A 24,432-nucleotide genomic window follows, 5' to 3' on the forward strand; every position below is an offset into this window, starting at 1 on the left:
ACCTCATAACTTTTCATACGCAAAAGAAAAATGCACATAGTAACATAACACTGCCATGGCAATTGCAATTACAGGAAGCAGTATTTATAAAGGAAAATGCTTCCGTCCATCTTAGCAGGAAATCCACCGCATGGTCTACTTGCTGTCTTCTAGGGAAGGCATTATTTGGATCAGGCTGACGACGGCAAGCTGGCAGCCTGCTGATCTAGAAGGGCAAGGGGCGAGGGAACTGAGTCATGACTTTGAAAACGCTGGTGCTGCTGGCAGCTGGATTACCGTTGCGGGACAGGAGCCCTGTATCGCTTTCCTTCCTTTTGTGCAATAGGAAGGCCGTGATGGAAAGCAATTAGCACACCAACCCTTGCTGCGAAAGCCCCTGTTGCAGGTATCTTTCCCTCCTGCTAGAAGGTGGAGCAATAGTGCCCACTGTCTTGTAAAGGAGAAATGGGTCCATCTTTCTTAGGAGGGGCTTAACTGTGTTAGTGGAAGCTGAAATATAATGAATTATGGTAGAATCTGATCCCTGCGACGCTTAATTCAGCCTAGAGGCAGCTCCCACAAGCTTTTCCCTAATCATCTTGCTGAAGAATAGCCGGTTTTCTCCTTGTTTTCCAGAAAACCTTTTAAAGGTGCCTGCTGCACGGAGAGAGGCGTGCTAGCAGATCCATCCACAGCAGCCAGCAGGGCTTCAGCCGTGCCAGCGGGATCTCGCCTTGCAAAGAGGAACAAACCTCAATTATTTTCGGATGCGTTTTTCTCTCTCCCGGTAAGCAGGGTACCGCGACCAAGCTGGTGCAGCCAGCAAGGGCCGGCCAGAGCTGGGTCCCACAACCTCCCCCCGGGAGGGGCGCGTCCCTCCCCTCGCTCCCACCCCGCCACCGGCGGCCGGGAAGCGGCTCCCCCCCGCCCCGGGACCCCGAGCCGTGCGGGGCGGGAGGCACCCAGGGGACCCGGCAGGGACCCAGGGGAAGCCCGCTGGCGAGCCGGCGGCTCCTCCCGGCCCGTTGGCAGGCGGGGCGAGGCGGCCGCCCGCCCCCTGCGCCCGGCCCGGAGCCTGGCGGCGGCTGGGGCTGGAGCGGTGGCGTCCGTGTACCTCCTCGGTTGCAGCCATGAAGTCGCTGTGCCTCGTCACCGTGGGGGTCCTGGCCATGACGCTGCTCATCGCCAGCATCTCCTTGCTGGTAGCGCACGTTTTCCAGACAGTGGTGGACCTGCAGGTGAAGCAGGTGAGAGCACGGCCCCGATCCCTCCTGACCCTGGGAGAAGAGGGAGGGGGCTGGCGGGTGGCCTTGTCTGGTTCCTTCCCTGCACCAGCTGCGGCTGGGGGAGGGCAGGAGCATCCCTGGGCAGTGCACCCCCCCTGCCCTGCACCCGGCTAGGCTGGGGCTCAAGGTGGAGCTCAGGCTGCACTAGGCCTGGGCTGGGTAAAAATTGAGTAAATACAAGTAAAAATCAGTTCTCTTGAGGCAGCTTCGCTAGCTGGGGGGGAGCAGCTGTAGTGAGGAGCCCTCCCCAGAGCAGCAGCACCTCAGGTGAGCAGGGGACACCTAAAGCACCCCTCCTGTTTTGCCATCCTTATCATAGATTTCTTACAGCTTTCATACAGTAGCTTGTTCTGCTGCTCCATTTAATGCTGCCTCTGGAGCACAGCCAGAGGTGTTATGGGCTGAAACACGTGGTAGTTTCCCAGGCTGGGCAATGACAGCAAGGCATTTCACCCTGTTGTCAAAGGCTGCTTGTAGCACACTTTGGGGACACCCGTCATGGCATTGTTATGAATGCAGAGCCCTTCACTGTTCGTGGTCTGCCTAAGCTGTTGTTCCTCTCTCATACTGGCTCTTTGCATTTATCTGGTGGTCTGGTGAAAAGGGTCAGCTGTGTTAGTGTTAGTAACTCCCTTAAAATACCTGTGAAGCATGTAAAAGAAGAATTATTTATCTGCCTAGTCTGGAGAATATAATCCTCTCTGTTACTCTGACAGAGAAACCAAGAGTGCTAACAAGAAGGGATTTGGCTGGCGCTATTGTCTGAATGGTGACCAAAGTCTGCTGATCCCCTGTGATATCCTAACCAATGTACTGCTCTTTTCTTTTGGGTGTTAACAGGGAGCATTTCCTAACATAGGAGCTGTGTTGTCTTAATTTAAATCGCTTTGGTTTAGCAAGTGCAGTTTTAGGTTGGCAGTCAGCTTAAAGCAAGTTGTGGCACTTTGAAGCGTGCCTGTGAACTTCAGGGGATAGCCAAAAAAAAGGGCTACCATAGAGTAAGCTGTCATGCAGCCTGCCAGTATGTCAGCTGCTCTTCAGGTGCTGCTCATACAGCTACACCTACAATGTTTGCTGTCAGGTATGTGCCTCTGCCCTGATGGAGCGTAGCATGGGTAATGGACGGTTTATCCTGAAGTCATTTGATTATCAGCCCATACCTTTTCTAGGCAGTCTGAAAGCCAGGTGCAAAGTGATGCATCAGCGTACGCAAAGTTGTATGCAAACCGAGCCAAGTCAGGACAGCTTTGCATAGGCAAGTGCGGTTCTACCTCCCAGATCTTAGGTCTCTTTGGAAAGGAGTCTGCCATCCTCTGTCTCACAGCACAGGTTTTAGTTTCAAGTCTTACTTCATGCTCTTATCAAAAGAGCAATGGGATAAAAAAAATGGTTTGGTGGGAGAGTGTAGGGCTGTTGGGAATTAGGTGTGATCCTCCTTATGCGTATTATCTCTTAGCTACATGCTCCTTACCCTTAATGGTTGATTATGTAAGAGTAAGTTGGTATTCGCTCAGCAGGGCTTTCAGTAATGCAGGATAAAGTTTCCAGAGCTCAGTCTTTTCCTGCTTACTGCTCTTCAGGTCGTGCTAGCGTACATCTGGATTGCCCAGAATCAAGCGTCCTGCTCCCTGCGCTAGCCACTGACGCCCTCCTGGCCTTCACCAGGAGCCACGCACACAAACTGCGGAAGTACAGCTTTCATCCCCAAAGCAGCGTGCTCCCAGTCACTCTGCTGATTCGGCTGCTTTCCACATGTGCTTTATCCCACATGAGCTTTTTCTCATTTGTGTGTCATCTAGAAAGTTGCTGTCTCTTGTGTAACCATGTGTGCAGCTTAGAAAATCTTGTGCAAATAGACAAAACTCAATTTGCCTTCAAAATGTGGCAAGACTCCGGTTTTTGCAGCTCTCTGTAGTCCAGGGCACTGGACATGAAATGTTACCTCTGCGCTCTGGCCCTTCTTAGCCTCCTCAGCCTCTCTGTCATTGGAGGAGTCGCAGAAGGGGCAAGAGGTTGCCCTTATGACAGGTAGCTCATATTCCTTTGAGGGCTTTCAGCAGTCCTGAAACAGGGCTGGCATGCAGTGGCTGTCTTTGCAGTCTCTACTAGAGCTGAAATGGAAGACCGCATTTTGGAGCAGCTGAAGCACCTGTATGTCCAAACCTGGGACTTGGGAACCACTGAGGATGGGTCGGCTTTCAGTAGGGGGTTTGTGTGCTGCATCTGTTTGAGCCAAAGGAGGGTTCTTGGATGCCAAGAGGGTGTGGGAAGAGTGGGGAATCCAACCCGGCGTCAGACTTCACATCCCCTTGAAAATCAGCAGGCAGCTGTGCAGTGACAAGGACAGTGGGAGCACCTTACCTGGAAGGCGTTCAAATCTTGACAACTTACTCTCTGTCTTGTTTGACTGTCTTATTGGCATTTTGTGAATTAGAGTGCCACGCCGGATCGGATGGCTGACTTGTCCAATATCTGTTCGTTGTCAGGGACTAGGGGCTATCACCTGAAACTCCATTGAATAAGGGCAAAAAACTGGTGATGAACAAGATAAATTAGCAGCCCACAGGATAAAGGCCTTCCCAGCTGCTAGCACTGTTTGCCTTATGCTATGTGTTGGTTTTACGGTTATGTATTTTATTGCCATAAGCGTGCAGTTTATGAATATAACAACCTTTGATCTATCCACCTAATTCCAGACTTGGGCAGTCCTTTACCTCTCGTGTTTTCTTCATGCCCCATACCTTACACTGATGATTTTAGAGAACATTTAGTGTTCTAACCCCTTGAAATGTCACCAGGTTTTTGTTGCCAGCCATCTCCAGAGCTGGATTGTCTGGAGTGTTTAGGACCCAGAAGGACAAGGAAGATATTTTGTCCCTTGATTTAGTTTAATATTGATCTTTTTTGTTGTTGTTGGATGAGAAATGCTAGAGCTCTCAGCACAGTTTAGTGTGGAGGCTTAGATGAAGGACCAATTGAGAGGCTCATCTTGAGCAGAACATTCCCAAGGTGCAGGGTCAGAGGAGTCTGCTCATATTGGTCTGAAAGGTTACCCTATCACTTGTCTTAAAAGTTGCAGTTAAATTCTGTCATAGATGAATGCATAAAGCTATGCCTCGGCATTAGAACATTTTGCAGTTGCAGGGGGAAAAAAAATGAAATTTCATTTTCTGTGTAGGTTCCATACCATCTCCCACACCCACTGTCACTGCCAGTAACAGTTTCATTTGGGAGGGGAAGCTCGCATTTTATTTCCTTTCTGTGAAGCGTGGTCAAGAAGGAAACACCAAAGAATGAGACAGCTGCGAATTCAGGACTGGTGTGGTAAATAAAGTCAGTGGGAAGGGTGCTCTGGTACACGAAACGAGCATGGACTCTGCTTGGAAAGGAGAAACCCTGCAGTGCTTCTGAGTGAAGACAGGAGACCATTTTGCCCACTGGTTTTAGGTTGTGATCTTGCAGTAGGTACGTGCTTGCATCTCTCTGAGACAGGATCTCTGAGTCTGAGACCTCTCTAGGCTACTGCCTGCAGGACTAGTGTCTGACTGGAGGCTTCTTAATACTTTTCTTGTTCTTGCATATAAATGTGTCAAGAGAAAAGGTCTGAATCTCTGGCCTTACACAGCACAGCAGCAATAACTACAGTGGGGCTATATCTTTCCCCTATTTTAAATTAAAGAGCAGTCCTGTGATCTAATATCTCACAGCCTGCCCAACCTAGTAGTGAACACACGCTCTGACAAAAAACCAAGCCATCCCAGTCACGTAACATCAGATCCTACTCTGGTGCGGAGCAGAGTCATCAGAGCCAAACTTTAATGCCATCAGCTGAGAGACGTCGGCATATGTTTTGCCTAAAAATACGTGCTCCTATTTTTCTCTCAGGTCCAGGCTGTGTAGCATCACGTGATAGACCCAAATATCCCTGGTAACATTGGTGAAAAAGAGAAGAGAGCTTACTGTATTTTATTATTTGAGAGTTTCATGGGAGTCTGTTTGAATCCAGCTCAGAAGGCTGTGAATCTGGGTTTACAACTGGGGGTGTCACTGTACAGAGCTATAAATAGACACGTCATTTCTGTGGCAGATCCAAACAGTGTCATGCAGATCCAGGAAAAAGTCACCAGATAACTTTGTTTCACTGCCCATTTGCTCTGTAGCCCATCTCCCAGGGGATCATTTACAATTTCAAAATCTCGGGAGCCTGTATTTAAACCAACCTGCCAGAGAAAAGCTGCTTTGTTTCCTTCTTATCAGTACTCTTTGTGTGTTATCTGGTGCATATCTGTATACACAGAGAGCGTGGTAGAAACCCACATTACATTTAGGGATGCTACATAGGGTTGGGGAGGTTCTTGTTTTCAGTCTAGCTCATGAAAGGGGCACAGGCGACGTGGCATCCCTGCACATCATAAATGTGATCCCTCTGTCACAAAGGATAGACTGGAGCCTAAAACTGGAGTGAATATGAACAGGGTGCACTTGTTTTTTAAGCATTGCACATTTAGACTGAGTAATAATCTCTCAGTTGCCTCGTATGAGAGACATTCGAGCCAATAGAAAGGTGCCCTGAATATGCTCAGTAGTTGTTAGGGAAGAGTTTAGATTCCTAGACATGGATGGTTAAGGTCAGGACAGGCAATAGTTACTCTGTTTATCAGCATCAAGCTTATACTCTTTGTGTTTCATGCACGTGAGAGATGTGAGCTTTATACATGTTAGGAAGGGAGCAGACATCAGTAGTTCACTACACCACCACCTCTGAAATAAATGACTTTGTATTGTGGTTATTAGCATATGGAGAAAAGCTATCACAGTCATCTGTAGGTGTCTCAAATACATTGCTATCTCACTCCCAGCCCTTTTTGGTGACACCATAGAATTGGTATGCCTGATTTGGGGAGATTTTCTCTTCCTGACCCTACAAACCAACTTCAGGAGGGCTCTGCCTCAACACAGGGATGAGCCTCCGTGGCACAGATCACAAGAAAACAGGATCAGAGACATTAGACTGTGTAGGAAATGGTACATGTGAGGTGCTGGTAGTTGAAAAAAAAAAAGCACATTATTTTTTGTGGAGTGCACAGAATCCGTGGTTTGAAATTCTCAGCAGAAAGCAGTCTGCAACTGCGAAGTTGCAGCAATACTGCTGCCATTCCAAGCTCCTGCCAGTAAGTTTTTATTTGAAACAGCCTTCTCTTTATCTAATCATTCAGAATTAAAATCTACACAGAGAGGAGACAGCTCCTTAAGTGGGAAGGCCAAGAATGAGTCCTGAGGCAACTGTGGCTGATAAAGTGAAGACCCCATGTAAACAGTAACCAAGAAATGGCAGCTGTCCAGTCTTCCCTGCTTTTGAGCTTGCACTTACAATATTTGACTTGTTTTCTCAGAAGAATAAAAAGAGCGAGTGTTGATGAGACCCATTTAATTGCAAATGATGCCCCCCTCCCCTCCTTCCGCGTACAGGTGATAGGGTTTTCAAAGAGGTAGTTTTCTTTGTGCTTCTTATTCCTGAAAATTCCACTCTGCAAGCCGAATCTCTACTACCACAGTAGCAGTACCAGTGTTATAACTGTATGAAAAACCTTGATTTTGGTGGTGTTTGTGGTGATGCTTTTGTAGTCTGGGTGAATTTTATCTAAAATGGAATGGTAATAAAATGAGGGGTTGAGGCCTATGTTATGTTTCTAATGCAGCTATGTACAGGTACGGTTGTGACTTTCCTTATAACATGTATATGCTGGTAGGTGAAGGAATTACTGATTCATTACTTAAGTGCTTCTGTCATAAAATAATGATTTACAGATTTTCTTTTGTAGGGCCACGTTTTATTGGTTACAAAATAGACTGACAGTTGATGGGTCTGGAGCTGCCTGTGCTCTCATTGCTGTAGGAAAGTAGTTAAAGGCAGAGGGTGAAGAATCTTGGCCCTTTTCGGAGCGCTCGGAAAGGCACAAATCCCAGTGTGCCTACATGAAAGTTGCAGGTCTGTTGCAGGTTTTCCTCACAGGCCGCTGAAAACAAAGTTTTAATTGCTTTGGAGACAGAATCGTACAGCTGTACTGGAATCTGACATTCCTAGGCAAAGAAGTCGTAAATACAAGGAATCTAAGCTTCTTTTGTGGTCTTGTTACTCCTAAGAGCTCTCCCGTAGGACCTCTTGGCCTCCCACTGTTGAGTTCCACTTTTATCTCTAATGTTGGCATGTTCTGTGGTATCTTACACAAGCTTAGGTTTTTGCTGACATGGGAAATGCAACAGGATGGCTTTGTGATAGCAGATCAGTCTTCATTCTGAAAAATGTCAGGCAGAGGTGTTTGTGGGAAGAAGTGGAACAACAAAGCCAACAAACATATGCCCCTAGCCTGCGAGCCGTTGTAGCATCAGTTTGATCATTTGATATTTAGCGAGATGCTTCAGAGTAAAAAGTATCTATAAACATTTGTAGAATTGGGGTCTCGAATCCTATTGCCCGTGCTTGTTCCGAGGGCATAGAATTCCTCTCTTTCCTGTAAATATTGTACAACATCTGTCATTAACATTTAATCTGTCTTTCTCTTGTTTCAGGGAACAGTATTGAAAAATGGCACGGAAACCTTTGAAGCCTGGGAGGATCCTCCTCCACCAGTCTACATGCAGTTCTACTTTTTTAATGTGACAAATCCTTTAGAAGTGCTTCAAGGCGATACTCCTCTTGTAGAGGAAATAGGGCCATACACCTACCGGTAGGACCATTTCACTATTTTCACATTTCACTAAACCCGTTGTGCGTGAGGAAGCCAAAAAGTGGGATCCAGAACGCTTGGGATCCCATTCTAGGACAAAACCTAGCTGTTAATGTGTGAGTAACAGTTTATTCACGGGAGCATGCTCATACACCACCCAGACAGCACAACCGCAATCCATTTCAGATTAAGCCGGTGACTCCAGTCAGATTTTGGGCAAGACTTTGCTTGTGTGTTGCTGTTCCTCAGCTGCCGAACACAGAGGAAGTTGTTTGCATCCTGGCATACGGTCTTAGGAGAGAAAAAACAATAACTGGTGGTTGGGTGATGTTTGACAGTCTGGGGAGAGGAGTGTTACATGCAAGCATGATTCATATGTCACTCAGAAATTAGTTCCTAGTTGAAGTTGCACAGTTCACATCAGTGAAAATGTGGCCAGAAGACCAGTTAGAGAGTGGTACTAAGAGATCTTCCTCAGCCAATCCTCACTATACAACCTACTCAGCATCAGATGTATCTATGATTTTTACAGACAGCCGGGCTTACTAAGGCCACCTGCAGTGTTGGAGCTTATCCAGCCTCTTGAACTCTCCTTCTGCATGGTGTGGCTACACACTGAACAGTCTGAGTCTGCTGCACGTGGAGAGACTTTAAAGTCACCTTACAAATGAGTTTTCCTTTAGAGCTTCATTCTGCTCTGCCGCATGCAGCAGTGTAAACCAGGAGCAGTCCTGTGGCAGGAAGCGTTATGGTCTTTGAAGTCATGGAGATATGAGAACCACGGCAAAAACGCTGATTTCTCGTTACCAGTCTCACTTCTGGTCACACACGCTCGTTCAGATCGGGCACCAGCTCAGTGCCAGAAGGAGCTGTGTTTACCTAAGCTGCAAAATGATTAGAATCTGGTTGTTAGTATTTGAAAAAAATACTATAGAATAAAAGGGAGAGCCTTTGCGGTAGCCTTGGTCTCTGCAGTGTCTTTCCTTTCTGTTTCTTTCCTCCCACACCTCAGCTTTGCTTCCCCCTCTGCCATCAGTCTTTTCCCCTGTCTCCTGTGTATTTGAGTGCTGTGTCTGTTTAGCCTTGTCAAATTAAATGTGGTACTTTGGCAAAATACCTTTTATTAGGTAAACCAGTAGAGCTTTTCTTCAGGTTTCTGTAGTATAATGCTGATTATTAGTCAGCAGTGCATTCTTTGTGTCAGGAAGTTAAATAGAGCTACATGAAACTACATAGGCCCATGATCTTCTGCACCCTGGTACTCGGTCCCCTTTGTTAGCTTCTTTTTTTCCCTTTCCTTAGCTCCGAGTGACTTCTGGGTGTCACGCACAGCCTGGTTTGTGATGCTGCACCTTAACCATAGAAGGGTTCGGTGGGATGGTGGTGCACCTGGCTGGGTTGGTGTGTGCCAGATGGGAGGCCCAGCCTGAGCTGCTGGTTTGTGGCTTGCTGGGAGAGCCTTCCCCTGCATCGCGCACCACAGGCTGGCTGTGAGCCGGTCGGGTGACGCAGGCTCTCCCTGAATTGTTTCTTGTGCTGTGAGGGAGGGAGGCTGCGCATTCCAGCCCTGCGTGTTTTGGTTGCTTCTGGCTTGCTTGGTTAGCCTGATTTTGGCATGTCTGAACAGGATTCGATTGTGCTGTGCTCTGTCTGATAGAAGAAAGAGGGAAGTTAGCAAGTGGAGTGCTCTTTTTCAGCAGATTCTTTAATCTTGCCTAGCTGTCACTGCCTACTGTACCAGACTGTCAGCGGTGGGTGGGGGAAGAGAGAAGGCATGCGGGAGGAGAGGGAGAAGGGAGGGTTGTTGCAGATATACTGCGGTGCTCAAGCCAGAGAATAAATACCAAGTTTGTCTCACAGGCCCCATGTAGCAAAGCAAAGACTCATTTAGGTTTGGCGTGTGGTAGAACACTTAAAATGCCCTAGCATGAAGTGCATGGCTCAGTGTTTTTATAAAACACGGTACTGGGGAGAAGTGAATTGGCTGGGACAAACAGAGGAAATAAATGTAATTAGTCACAGAGAGGAGGTGGGATGTCTAAATAGAATCTTCCTGCATATTCTTCCTGCAATTCATAGTTTTGGCCACCATATATTGTAAACCCAGTTAGCACAGAGGTAGCTTCTGTAGCAAAAATGTCGCAGTGCATGTGTTTTTCAATCCTGGAAGTTGAATTTGCAGCATATGAAACAAATTATAAAGCGCAAGCTGCTTATCTGCCCAAGCCTGCCGAGTCCCAGAGAACACTTGAATATGGTCTGGTCTTGCACACGTTTACAGCTTTTTGTCTTTAACATCTGAGATCTCCTACTTGCACCCCTAATTAGGGAGTATTATTTTCCTCTCTGCCCTTTTAGAATTGGAGAGGCTTCTCAGGTTAACTCTGGCCTATTTTAGGGAAGGCACTTCACAACTGTCCATCCATTCCCACCCCCTCAGTTCAAGCCATAGGGTATAAAGTATACTGCTGTACAAGAGGCTCTTGCCAAATCAAGCTGGAAGTGTTGACAGACCAAAATGTTCCTAGGTGGTAGGCATGCTGAGGAGTGGTAGGCATGCTGTTTGGGTAAGGAAGATGGGAAATGGTTGGTTTCTAACAAGAATAGTTTCACTGGCCTTTCCAGTTTGCTTTAAATTTGAAAGACTGAATCAGAGTAATACAGTCTGTCATGAAGCTGCATTGATGAATCTAGTGTAGCCAGGATAGGATCTAGGATCTGAAATGAATGAAAAACATCATAGCGCAGGGTCTTGCAGAATAATTTAGCTTCACGTCTTGGGACTTAAAATTTACACAGGAGGCAAAGCGATGTAAAAGTCAACAAACTCTTGAGTCAATGTAGAGTTATGAAGTGCAGTGCACTTCACTTCATGTGTACGCCAGAGGGATCATGCAGTGAGCAGACAACCTGCCATTTCCCATTTCAACTTTGCTGAAGGCACAGAGCTCCTTTTGAGCCAGCCAGTTCTACAGAACTGTATGTTTCTTGTTTGTAAAATGGTAGTGGCAACGGACTGAATTATGGTGATGACATGTGTTTCGGGGTAATTAAGATCTGACTTCCTCATCAGACCAGCAGGTAGCTTTTGATGTACCTTGTCAATAGCACTTTGTCAGTAATCCTGAGTTTTATACTGCTTGTCTGAGTGCTTAGACAGTAACAGAAGCAACCTTCCCGGCCACGAGTAGTTCACGGCAAAAATTCAGTTCAATTTCCGTCATGTCCAGGATTCCTACCTGAGAATTAAAGGAGCAGAGCTAAAATTAGGCTTGTTCTGCAGATGTGTCACATGCAAGCCCAGAAGTCCTAGTGCAAAGTACTTGGAAGCCAGCAGAAAGATTCTGGTAGGTTCTTAGGTCATGTTAACGAGACCTTCGTGAAGCCTACATCTTGTTCTGCCTGCGAATTAATTTTGCCTGCAGCAAAGAGGCAGAAGTTTCATTTTCAAATTGTCCTTCAAGGGCAGTCCCATATATAGCGCCTCTAAATCCTTCTGTACCATCTGAAATCGTTCTTTTTCCCTGGAGATTTTTTTTAAGATGAGGCAAAAATATAAAGTGCCCATTAACATGTGGGGTGGCATTTTTGGAAGCGCCCTGTGAGGTCTGATTCCTACCCTTTATGTGCTTAAAGCAATAGAAGAGCCCTAAGTTAATTGCACTTAATGTTAAGCATACTTCTTCAGCTTGATTAGAGAACAAACTCTCTTGTTTTGCAGAGAATACAGGCCAAGAGTGCACGTTCAGTTTTTGGACAACGGTACCAAAGTATCTGCTCTGAATCCAAAGACGTATGTATTTGAACCTCAGAAGTCAGTTGGAGACCCTGAGGTGGACCTGATTAGAACAGTTAATATTCCTGCAGTGGTGAGTTCCCTTTTCACTTCTGCTTGGAAATGGTCCTAGCAGGCTTTATAACTAGCAGCTTGTTGTTTCACACTGTCTCTCCCTTGTGGTAGATGAATGTGATTGATGTCTGGGGCCCATACTGCATTCAGTTTTGGTTTGGACTGTTCTGGGTTTTTTTCATTACGTTCCACCCTCGCCATACGCCTCTGTAGTGTTAGTGACTCGCTCTTGTGCTGAGAGCCGACACACTCTTCAGAGATGAACAGAAATCAGGCTTGCTGGTTTTCTGTGAGTAGGTGAAACTAGGGCATTAGCGATGTCAGATGCATAGGAGGAACTCTGATTTTTTAATTAGGAAGTTTAGAATGCTTGGTGTTGTTTTTGTCAAATTTGCAAAAATTGCCTCCAAGTCTGCATCTCAAACTGAAAAAAAATTGTAACAGGGGAGATTGAGATACAGCTGAATGAAAAGGTGCTCTCAGATAAAATTAAAGTTATAACATGCACCCCTGAACTGTGTTAGGTGAAAGTACTCAGCAAAGAAGGACTCATTTTGGAGATCAGATGCAGACCATTATTTTTGGTCTCGTACAGGGAGAGTATGAGAACAAGCAGATCTGAAGCTGTCACACCTTCCAAAGGAAATTAGACTGTACTAAAATACTTGTTGGTTGTGTAACTATGCCTTTACTCCCTGAACTAGTTTAATTGACTTCAATTACAGGGTACATTCATTTCTACTTTTCCCCTGGCATTTCAAAAATGTCTGAGTTTATGAATGAATACATAAAATGCACTGTACATAGTCATAGATAGGACTCAGCTTACTAAAAGTTGCCAACAATACAGTCTCTGTATTTACAATTCCTCCCAGGCATTTGACTGGTGGTATTATCTCTTGTTCAGCGTTTTGGCTGTGATGTACTGCACTAGGCAGTACTAGAACAACGATGGGTTTGTTCACCCAAGGAATATTCCCTTCTTTTGGTTTTGTTTTTTTAAAGACATGTTGTAAAATCACTTGTCAGCTAGAAAGGAAATACATTTTGGTGCTGTTTGCCTGTTGGAGAAATGCCTATTTGTTTAAAATGGCTTTTGAAAGTGTAAACCGTAACTTCCTAAGGGTGACATTCAAAGCCCGTCTCCAGCTGCAATATACTTGTGAAATTCAGGCTGTTTAGAAAGTGGTTTTGCACATTTCACTTAAAATCCATTCTTAAGACTGTAGCAGTTAATGGTGTGGAACTGAGCTGGTTGTGTGCCAGTGCCAGGCTGAACAGGAATCCGCAGGGGCGCATCCCTGTGGGAGAAAAGCTGACGAACCTGTTAGCCAGCACATTACTTGCTGCGGATGGAAATAATGAAACTGGAAATACAGCTGAAACATGTGCAGTGCTGAAATGTGTCTGTGTTTGTATGTAGCTGGTATTACTTATTCTACGCTAATTCTGACCGTTGCTCCCTCATTCCTATCCCCTGGCAGACTGCGATGGAGTGGACCAGGTCAACCCCTCTTCAGTTTGCCACGGAGGTGCTGCTCCTTCTGTACCAAGAATCCCTGTTTACAGTTCACACCGTCCATGAATTACTGTGGGGCTACAAAGACAGGCTCCTGTCGACCATTCATCTTTTGCACCCTGAGATCGATCCAGTATTTGGTTTATTTAATAAGGTAACTGCTCTGCAAGGTTTCTGAGGCTTTAGATGGGGAATGATGTCATTGCTACAGTGTTTGGACTGTCACTGGCAGCCAGCTGAGAAGGATGTGCTTGGACTGAGGCCGGGAGGTAGGCAGCAGGGATAGCAAAAGGATGCTCCCTCTTCAGTTTGGCTGTATCTAGGCGCTGGCTGGTAGCACAGCTCTGAGTGTTTTATCTGACTTCCCTTTATCAGGTATGGATAAGCTTTCCAAGGGTGGATGTAAACCACTCCACTATTGCCTGTGCTCGCTTGAATGACCTGGGCTTTGTGGGCCCAGTTGTGCAAACAACTAAAAAAATCTCCTGACCAATTTCCTTAGTAATTGATTGAAATTGCATGTTATTTGTGTGCTGGAGCCATTACTGGCTTCCAGAGTGTTTCTGGTTGCACATCATTTTGCACTGTGGGGCCTCCTGATTTCTTGGAGATCATCTGCAGTGCTCAGGTTATTTTCTGTGGGTTTATTTTTTTGCTAAGGGCTGTTTTTTCAGTGGCGAATTTCAAAGGAAAAAAAGGCTAATCTGATGTTATATTTCCCTCACTTGGGAGGTGTAAGAATCTAGCCCTGTCACTTCCACCTCATTGATATTCAAGGCGGAGTTTAGTGAATTGCACTCACCTCAGGGGGAGTCCATCACTCCTAGGGTGGATTTGAAGTGATGACAGCTTCGACTCCTGCCACCCCGTTGTAGTTACCAGCCAGGTGTTACAGAATGAGCGGAGTGATTAAAAACTCATGTACCTGTTTGCAGATGAATGGAACCGATGATGGAGAATACATTTTCCTAAGTGGGGAAACAAACTACCTTAACTTCACAAGGATTGTGGAATGGAAAGGAAAAGAGTAAGTTTTTCACTGAGGCCTCTGTCAAAGTCTGTCCCTTCTCATGTTTTGATTTAACATAAGCATCGTTTACCAAAACAAGGGTCCTTTTATTCTGAGGATGGTGGTAGCTCGTAGCAGCTCTAGGTTCGGACCAGCCCCCCAGTATTTTGGTACGTGTCATGTAACCATGAAAGGAAAACAGCCCCAGCCCTCAGAGAGCAGACTGCTGTGAATACTCACCTCTGAATCCCTGACGGCCCCTAGGCAAAGGTGACCCTCTCTCCACTCCCTCCTCTAGGACAGCCATCCCAGCCACCTGTGGGGACAGCATTCCTGCATCTACACGGCCAGTGTTCCCAGGCACCGCCCTTCCTTGCCGCTCTGTACCCAGAGCCAAGGCTGGCACATCTGGTGCCTGGCTATTTACCACTTCTTCAGCCAGCAGCATGTGTTACAAAAGCCAAAGATGAACTACCTAAAGTATCCCTCTCCCATTAAACAAAACATCTGCCAGCAATTACCTGTATGGGAGGAGCTCTTGCGGAGGTATTCTTGTTTGTCTGGCACCAGTTTAAAGAGACTATAGATGCAATGTAAACCCATTCTAATCCTCGCCTCACCACCCCTCAAAGATCTTTTAACCCTTGCTCTTTTTGCTTCGTTTTCTTCAGGTCATTGAGCTGGTGGACAACAGAGTCATGTAACATGATCAATGGAACAGATGGGACATCCTTCCACCCGCTGATCAGCAAAGATGAGAACATTTATATCTTTTCTTCTGATTTCTGCAGGTAAGAAGAAAATGTCACTCAGACTGTAAAGCAGAGCATTTACACCCATTCCCCTTGAGGTTTCATTTTAGGCTGGTGTTTTTCCTCCCATGATTTTAGTTAACAGTATGAATGTTCTGCATTTATTCATGGTATGAAGGATGAGAGAGTTACACCAAAAAACCCCAATCTGCATCATGTTAAGGATGTGCTATTTCAAAATAAAGTGAAAATTCAAAAAATGACTGGAAAGACGGACTGGACTGCCCTGCAACCTTGCAAGGCTGGTAATGAGGGAAATGGAAGGATTATTATGAACCTTGCCTGAAGCTTCCTTCCTCCAAAATCTTCCTCTGTGCCCTGCTTTTTTAGAGAACCCAGATTGCCCTCAGAGATTCGTCACTTAACGTAATGCTGGTTGAAATGCAACAAGATGCAGAAAATCTTGGTGTTCCCTTCCTCATGTTCCACTTTGTCTTCTCCCTTGCCCATTTCCCTCTCTGTGAAGAACAAAGCCGATCTGAAATTCTCTATTTAAATCAGCACAGATGTGCCTCACACCAAATTCAGGACTTGCCAAGTTGTTCTGTCTTCCACGACTGTGTTCCTCTCCTTGTCCCTCTCAGTAGCACGTACCAGCACTGTCTCACACAATGCACTATAGCAACATGGGGACCAGAGTGAGACTCTGAAATGCTGAAGGCAGGCATCTGTGTCCCTGCAGCAGCACAGCTGGCACAGGATCATCTATTCTGTGCAGCAGCAGAATGATGAGATGTGTATTTGCTGATCAAAAGCCTATTAAATTTAATACAGAAGATCATTGGAATGGGCTTAAACCAAACCTCTAGCTTACCCTAAACTTAATACACAGGCATCAGCAAAGAGGCATCTGCGCAGGTATCAGTGTGCACTCAAGACTAACAAATCAGGGTCTGGCTTTTCTTCCTTGCAGATCTTTTTACCTGGTGTACGACAGCTCAGGAACTGTTGCAGACATCCCAACCTACCGCTTCGTGCCCTCTCCTATGGTATTTGCCAACACGACGGTTAACCCAGACAATGCTGGTTTCTGCGTGCCGCCAGGAAACTGCCCTGGCACTGGTGTCCTCAACGTCAGCATCTGCAAGCAAGGTATGTTACCAGGCAGTAGAAACAGAGTGGAAGGACATCAGTGGGGAACATATTTCTCCTTTCTATCTGAAATAAATGAGGACAGTTTGGTGAGGCCTGTAAGGTTATGACTGCGCTTGGTGAAATCGGTCACCAGCAAGTGATCGTTGTGAAATGCAGTACTGCTCTGAGGAGATGTTCCTGTCAGATCCTGTCTGCTTCAGCAGTGATTTAGTGATTTAGGGCAAAAGACCAGCATGGCAGCTTGAGGCGTGAAGCCGTGCTGATGCTGCACAAAGGAAAATTTGCTTGTTCTGAAGACAGGGAGTCGGTGTTGATTCTGTAGCTCCAGAATGGACTTTTCCTTTCACTGTAAATGGCACAGTGGGAAGAGTTTTGAGGTCCTCAAAGACCTCCTTGAATCCTGCTCTGCCTTTTTTAGGTGGTGACTTTCTGTGCTTCCACATTCCAGGTGCCCCGATATTTCTATCAGCTCCGCATTTTTACCAAGCAGATCAGAAGTTTATAGAGGACATACAGGGCATGCATCCGAAGAAGGAATATCATGAGACGTTTCTGGACATCAATCCTGTAAGTGCAGCCTTTTTGAAAGGGTTATATCGGTGAATCCAAGCACATGGGTTTAGGTCACCTTCTCAGGTGGTGTGTATTGATACAGTCCCATGGACCTCAGGGAAGCTGTACTAGTTTATGTGGAACTGATCTGTTTCTGTTGGTTTGTATAGAGCAAACTTTCTGGATAGCAAGAATTAAAATACTTCTCCCTTGTGCCTGTGCGATTAAAGATGCTATCAGACTGGTAATAGTGAGATGAAGGGGATAAAATATTTCTTAGAAGCAGATGAGGCTGCTTTTCCTGTTCACCCTGCCATCCCACCAATCTGGGTATTATCTTGACTGTGTTTTCCCCAAGCTGGAGAAGCTGAGTATGTGGACGAGGAGAGCAAATCAATAAAGATTTAGTAAATGCTGGACTGAATTTAGAAAGTGCAGAGTCATGAGAGGAGACATACAGAAGTGTGGTGGTTATGTCATTCATGGAAGTTTACAGAGTTGTTGGTATTCCTACAGTGAGATATCAGAAATACAGGGAGCTTGCAGCTGGTGGTCTGTGGTTTTATGCTTGTGGTTTAACCCCGCCACTCAGCTGCTCACTCACTCGCCCCCAAGCAGGATGGGGAGATAAGCTGTTTTCAGCACAATTCCAAAACATAGCCTGACACCAGCTACTCTGAAGAAAATTAATCCTATCCCAGCTAAAACCACTACAACACTGATCTCTACATCCACGCATACAAATGTAGGTTGAGGGAGAGGGCACAATCATGACCTGCCTAGTTTAGAGAAGCAGAGTACTCCAACTCATCAATTGTTATGCGTGGCTAAAGCAGGAGGAAATAGCTTAGTTCCTCTCTTAAGGTCTAGCACCGATGCTGCTTGGTGTCTGGTTTGGTGCCAGGTTCCTCCTGTCAGCCTGCTCCTACTTACCCAGCTTTTTTGTACTACCATAAAATGAGCTCTGTGCCTCCCCGCTCCTACCCGCTCTCCAGGTTAAATTTTGCTGCTCAAATGAGGAAAATATTCCTGCGCATCCAATTGCAACTCTTCCTGCAGTGACAGCGTTACTGAGAGGAGCGTTTCGTGCTCATTATCTCTGTGGCCAGACGCTCCCATCGACTGTGGTCTGTATCTGGTTTTCACCATTTAGAAAGAAAGGCTTGTCCTGTGGCCGAGATTGCAGAGTCTCTGCAACAGTACTCAGAAAGCAGAATAAGGACCTGTAGGTGGGGGCCTTTTCCAGAGCGACAGCTGGATCTGGAAGAAAGGGAATCTCTCTGTAGCCCAAGTGTAAGGTTGCACAGCACAGCACGATGGCACCCTTATCTCTCTTGCAGCCTCTTCACATGTCCTTAGTTAAGAGACAGACTGGAATGCAGGTATAAGAGTTACAGGAGCATCTTGGTGAAGGAAAATAAAAAATGACACTAAGTGGGTCTTGTCTTGCCTTATGCACCCGTGTAAATATTAGGTTGTGCTCTCCCCGTTCCGATTGTTTCACATTTATTCTTTTTTTTTTTTTTTTGACACTGATTTCTTTTATTCCCCAGCTGACAGGGCTTGTCCTGCAAGCAGCGAAGCGGATGCAAATCAACGTTCACGTGAGAAAATTACCTGAATTTTTGTAAGTGTTCTCTGCTGCTCCTGGGCAGATATTTCAGATCTTATTTGATATTCAAAACTAATTTGTCTGCAGTGTTCAGATGGAATATCGGTTGGTGAGAGCAAGTGAGAGAGAGAAATCCAGCCAAATCTCAATTACAAGTGGCAGTATCCTCTCTTCTCACAGATGAAGTAGATTTCTCAGTTCCATCTGACTATATGCAAGAAAAGCAGGATGTCATGGACAGGGTCCGCGCGGTGCTTGCGATGGCGTCAGTCACACGACACTGGCTTGTTTGCTCAGAGAGAAGGACTGCCGCAGCAGAGTGCAGCTAGAACTCGGAGAGGGCCACTCACTGCCGTGAGGACATGCCATCCTACTCTCCACAGCTTTTAGAAGACACAAATATTGTAGCTACCGCCATTTCTCAGCAGTGGACATGTGAAAACCAAATGAGAAGGCGTGACCCCAGACAGGGTGGACCATGCCATGTTGATTTACTCATCGCCAGTGCTGTGTGATAGTTATTCTTCCTACTCAGCTTCTGAGCTGACGTTTACTGGCACAGCTTTGCTGTATATTATAACTGAAAATGAAGTATTTTATCTGCTTGATCCTCTTGGGAGAGTCGGTGATGTTTCTTCAGAATAGAACCACCTTGTTATCTAGTGCCCAGGGCTGTTACATGAACACAAATTCTGAGTCAGCTGTTATTTCGGGTGTGCCAAATGTTGGGGGGGGTGTGTGTTTGCTGCTTTGTGCATGTTGCATTGGACAATAGTTTCTGTGTTTTACAAACACAAGTAACCTTCAACATCAGCTTAGCTTCGCATTCTTGCTGACTGGCACAAATTCAGTCAGTTATTTATGAGTCTCTTATGGGTCCCTGACTTTCTCTCCCCAGCGAGTCCCAAAATACACCATTGCTCCCAAAACAAAATCTATTATTCATCTTGGAGATTGAGATTGTTCACTTCCTGTAGGGAGGTGAAAATTGATAACAAAGAGGAACAGCCCAGAGGCTTTTTGGGGACAGTTTTCCTCATTTGTTTTTCTATTATAGTCTGTCTTCAAAGCCCTCAAATTGAAAAGCTGCAAAACCTTAATTTTTAATTGTTGGGATTTTTTTTTACACAGTGAAACAGGCAGTATCCGAACACTAATTTTCCCGGTGATGTATATAAATGAGGTAAATATTTTTGTTATTTCTTTGCAGCATTGTGGTATGTTTATGCTTGCAAAAATACTGTCTTTGGGGTAACCAGAACAGAAAATGCTCTTTTTCTTGTTGTTTTATACAGTGATAAGTAGGAAGCTGTTGCTGTTTCTTAACTAACCTCCTCCTGCTGCTTGTTGACCGTAGCATTAAGTTCAGCCCTGCAAAACACTCAGTCAGAGAGACCTTTCAATTTCAAAGGTATTGGCTGTGAGGAAAAAGGCTGCTCAGATGAGGAGTTCACACGGTCACATCCTTCTTTTGAGTAGTCTTTTGTGAATATTCCTGGGCTCCAGCTCCAGTATTAGCTGGTTTCAGGGAGGAGTCCGGGGGACTGGTTTCGTTGACCTACACCATTATTCCAAGCCTATACCTCCTAAATGGAGAGTTAAAAATCACTACTTTCTTTTGAAATGCAGACTAGACAACCCCTCTGGCCACACGAGGTGAGCTAAGAATTCTTAGAGGGAAAGTGTATCAAGAAGCAATGAAGCAGAAGTGGAGAGTTGCGAGAGTGTTGTTTCCATACCCTTCACAAAAGCAAAGCAGTCTAATATAGAGGAAGAGCAGAAATAAATCCTTTTTTTTTTTCCTCTTCATCTCTCTCTGCTCCAGAGTGTTCTGATTGATGAAGCATCTGCCAGCAAACTCAAGCACGTCCTGCTGGAAGCCAGTGTTGTAACTGGAATCCCCTTCATAATCATGGCTCTAGGAATTGTTTTTGGGATTGTTTTTATTGTGCTCGTGTGCAGGTCCCGGGGAATAAGCGAAGAGGTAAGCAGCATTTGAATTTGACCTCGCTTACTGCGCATCTGCCTGTATTTAATCTTCTTTTAGTTGATTTTTACCTGTTCGGTGTCTTTCTGTACATAAACATTTTTGTATGTTATTTTTGTTTAAAACAACCTTTCTAGGGAAGGGAAGTTTTAATAGACTCAGAATAAATGCACCAAAACAAAGGAACGGAGCTAATAAAAGAAACATGGTAAGGCAGGTCGTACCTTCTGTGCCTCATTCACTTGCCAACAGTAGTGAAAAAAATCAGCCTGTCTAGAGGACCCTGGAGGGTAAGATGCAAAAGTCCACCATTTTTGATGGACAGGTTTAGTCAGCAACGATCTGTCAGCGTTCTCTGTAGAAACAATTGTGTTGGGCCAGTTGCTTATTTTTCAGAATCGTAATGCAAATTTTATGGCCGAAGAACAGATGAATTTTATATACAACAGCGTGCAGAAGTTTTATCCGGACAGTACTAGTTTCTATGTCTATTTATGAAAAGTTCTGTCACAAAATGACATGCTGGCATTAAGGTTGCTGGTCACATTGAAAGCTGATGCCAAAATTTCACCCTAATAGGCAAGGCAGTCGGGTTCAGACAAACTACAGATCCTTTGGGTAGAGAAACAGACTGGGTACTCTAGTAGGCTGTTTTCTCCTTGTAGTTGCTGAGTTCTGAGTGTGGTCTTGCTTGTATGATGTTTCCTAAATACTAACAGTGTGAGAAAGCGCCCTCACGCCTACCGCCACAGCACCCAGCCACACCGTGTGTACGCTTTGCGTTAGTCAGCGGGACCCACCTGGGTCAGTGGGTCCCACTACGGTCACATCTCCAGTGGGACTGGAGATGCGATGGTGGTGGCAGCAGTGGCGGCACTCTGGCGCTGAGGCCTGCGGCCTCCTTTCCTCAAGCAGTGGCTCTGAGCAGCTGATCTTTGGTCTCTGGGCTTCATTCTTGGTTTCCTCTCTGGGTACCCAGGAAGTGTTTCAGAAGCAGATGCTCTCAGGACCATACTTCAGGTTCCTTTACAAGAGAGACCGGTACTTTTGGAGCTTTTGAGCCTGCCTGTGTTGTTGGCAGGCTCAGCTAGAGACTTAAAACTGTCCCATTGCCTGAGGCCCCTGTCCCCGGCACTCCTGTCCCACCCTACATCTGTAGCTTCATACCCAGCTCTCCTGGATGATCTTGAACACTGCACAGGGATTAAAATTACTAAGGGACAGCTAAATTCCGTGTTTTCTCTATGTTGCTTTTGTTGCTGTTCCTGCAAACAAAAGTAATTCAGCTAGTTAGAGCTCTCCTAGTGATCCCCCTGTCACCAGGGTGGTTATGGCCTTCCATCATCTCTAAGGTGCTAGAGTGAGCCCAAGGTCCCTGCCCAAGCTGCTCTCCACCCTCTGGCGCTTTTTTAGTGCAGTGCTGGTTCTCTTACAGGAAACTGTACTTAGAAGTAGAAGCCGAGAGCTTTTTCCTTTCCTGTTTGGAGTCTCGGCAATCCAGCTTCCCCGCCGTGGAAGCTCTCCAACGTGCCACATCTAACTTTGCTGTGTTGCTCTTTTTTTTTCTTTCAGAGTACCGAAGATGAAAGGTCCCCACTCATCAGGACGTCTTAGTAGATTTTCTTTAACATGTGAGCTTGGAGAATAAACTATTAGAGCTGACCTAATACCAACTACCACTACCCAGCGTTGTCCACTGTGGAGAAACAATGGCGTCAAGTATAACTTCATGTGGTATAAAGATGGAAGAAAATCTGCACTGTCACCAAGGGAGGAGACTTTTCTTACCAGCTAAGTTACAACTTTAAAACTACATTATAAAACTGCTTGAGATCCTGCTTTTTTTTCCACCCCACACTCTCTTTGTACCTGCACCGACAGCCGCAGACGATCATCACCACTACTTCAGCAAGAACAAAATGGCCTGATGCATTACAGGAACGACACGGGTAAAATTTGCAATGGCCTTAGGGGTGTGGGCTGCGAAGTTCCCTTCTAGGAACAGAGCGGGCTCCTGTATCGCTGAGGAGCAACGGACAATTTTGCTGTAGGCCTAGTATTGTCTTTTCTGTAAAGTGTTGCGCGCTACTTATTACCAGTATGCACTGACTGTTTATTATTAACGTCATCGGTCCTGTCGCAAAACTGATTTGTACAACTAATCCAAAGCACTGAGAGAAACTTTGTTACGCATCCGTAGTTACCAAGTAAAAAGGAGCCGATGATTTGAAATGCTTTTCCGTACAGGCCTCGTAACTGTTCTAACTCTGCACGGGATCCCTTTGCACACTCACGATGCGTTTATTCCTAAGGTTTTGGGTTCTTTCTTCAACTTAAAAACGAAAATGCAAGACGATGTTGTTCTTGACGTTGGAGGGTACAAAAATGGTCTTTTTTTCTCTGGTATTTGTGCCACAGTGATCAGCTGTGTGGTTTAGTGCAAATGCAGACTTGGCACTTACATTTACTGTTCAGGATAAAAGCACATATCTATATTAAGGTATTTATAGGGCCTTTAGGAGTCATAACTTTTTTTACTTGTCAAGTGGAAACTTGTTTTAAAAAATCACAAATGTATTTTTTTCCCCAATTAAGAGAGTATTCTTACTGAGAAGTATTTCCATCAGATCTAGGCAGTGCAACATGTTTTAAAAATTGTATTATTGTCTTCTAAATAGAGGCATTGTTTTTTGCATTGGTTTGGTTTGGGGTTTTTTTCCTAGCTGGTGATTTGTTCAACAGTTTTGTTCATCTGGAGCCAGTTCCAACCAGGAAGTTTCACGCTGACTGCAATTATTTATTATCTGTATTAGCTAAGAACACCTGGCACAGCCCAGGGTCCTCCCAGTACTGCAGCTGCAGCTTTGCCTCAGCGGAAGGCCAGAGCTGGTATTGTAAGCGTCAGACGAGGAGCAGGACTCCAGCTGGACATTTGCCTGCCTGTTGCCTCCAGAACTGCAAGTGTACACCCAGGGAACGAGAAACTCATCGCAACTTTCTGCAGCGAGTCATCTCAAAGGAGTTGCTCTGGGGCAACCTCTCTATTGCACATCGCGGGCCGAAACCGTCACCTCTTCTCTGCTCCCCAGCCCCCCCAACAATGTTGCTTTCTGGGCAGCTGGCCTGAAAATAACACGCTGTGAAAACACCTTGGGAAGTTTCTTTGCTCTGCTTTTACCCAAATGCCGCTCTTATTGCCGTGCTCCGAATGCCAGGTGCGTTGTTGGAGTTATGGTCACCTCAGCGCTTTGGTGCCATTTGTGTTTTTCCCTGGCTAGTTGCTGGAAAGAACCTGCCACGCAGGGAAAGTCTGCTGGGTTCTCTTTCCGAGCTGCATGCCGACTCCTACCCCGAATTAACGGTGTCAGGAAGGGGACACGGGAAAACTGCCAGTTCCCTTGTGAGAAAGGCGTCGTTGTCAGCCAGAGGCCCCGCAGCTACGGAGCAAGCCCAAGCAGCACGGGTGCTGCAGTCGGCACCCCACAGCCGTGTCAATCTCTTGCTTGAGTCGGAAGACCCCGATGTTTGTTGGGGATCAACGCATCTCCGTCGTGCCTTGAGTGCACAGCACCGCCTCGCTCTCCTGACGGAGCTGGCCCTGGGCTCTGCCTTGAACCAGGCTTCTCCTGAAGCTTTTTGGCTTTCCAAATCAGCGTTGCTGGTTTTTTCTTTCCCTAACATGACGCAGCACTTCAAGCTGCGCTTTACTAAACCGCCACCCTACTTCTGTCCTACCACCTGCTTTCTGAGAGTGTTTTTCCCCGCGAGATATTCCTTAAATCTCTGCTAAACCACAGTCCCTCCCCCGATACGAGGGAAAGGAAACCTCAAGCCTCCTCATCCACTTCTTGTGTCCCCCGCGGGTGGACGCGTCCCCCGTGAGTGTAACCCACCCCACCCGACGTCCCCCCGCCCACACGCAGTGGTACAGCCCACCGTGCGTCACTACGCGGCGCCCGCCCCTGTACGTTCTGCGTCACTCCGTTGCCCCAGACCGACGGCG

At 46.0% G+C, this 24,432-nt stretch overlaps 1 protein-coding gene across 1 annotated transcript; it reads left to right on the plus strand.

The window, feature by feature from the left end:
* The first annotated feature begins 920 nt into the window (after positions 1-920).
* Positions 921-22,666, plus strand: SCARB2 (scavenger receptor class B member 2). The gene is made up of 12 exons (XM_064450692.1): positions 921-1,226; positions 7,836-7,993; positions 11,715-11,862; positions 13,328-13,516; positions 14,298-14,389; positions 15,043-15,162; positions 16,097-16,275; positions 16,727-16,845; positions 18,384-18,457; positions 19,574-19,625; positions 20,268-20,426; positions 22,002-22,666. The coding sequence occupies exons 1-12, from the start codon at positions 1,110-1,112 to the stop codon at positions 22,041-22,043; spliced, it is 1,449 nt and encodes a 482-aa protein (XP_064306762.1). The 5' UTR covers positions 921-1,109; the 3' UTR covers positions 22,044-22,666.
* The last annotated feature ends 1,766 nt before the right edge of the window (positions 22,667-24,432 follow it).

Source organism: Phalacrocorax carbo, chromosome 4, assembly GCF_963921805.1.
Source record: "Phalacrocorax carbo chromosome 4, bPhaCar2.1, whole genome shotgun sequence".
NCBI classification, from domain to species: domain Eukaryota; kingdom Metazoa; phylum Chordata; class Aves; order Suliformes; family Phalacrocoracidae; genus Phalacrocorax; species Phalacrocorax carbo.

Bases quoted from the DNA above. Each gene is read 5' to 3' on its own strand.
- SCARB2 (XM_064450692.1), top strand. From the start codon at position 1,110: ATGAAGTCGCTGTGCCTCGTCACCGTGGGGGTCCTGGCCATGACGCTG. The intron at 11,863-13,327 runs GTGAGTTCCCTT...ATCCCCTGGCAG, and splicing joins CAGTTAATATTCCTGCAGTG to ACTGCGATGGAGTGGACCAG. The intron at 15,163-16,096 runs GTAAGAAGAAAA...TCTTCCTTGCAG, and splicing joins TTTTCTTCTGATTTCTGCAG to ATCTTTTTACCTGGTGTACG.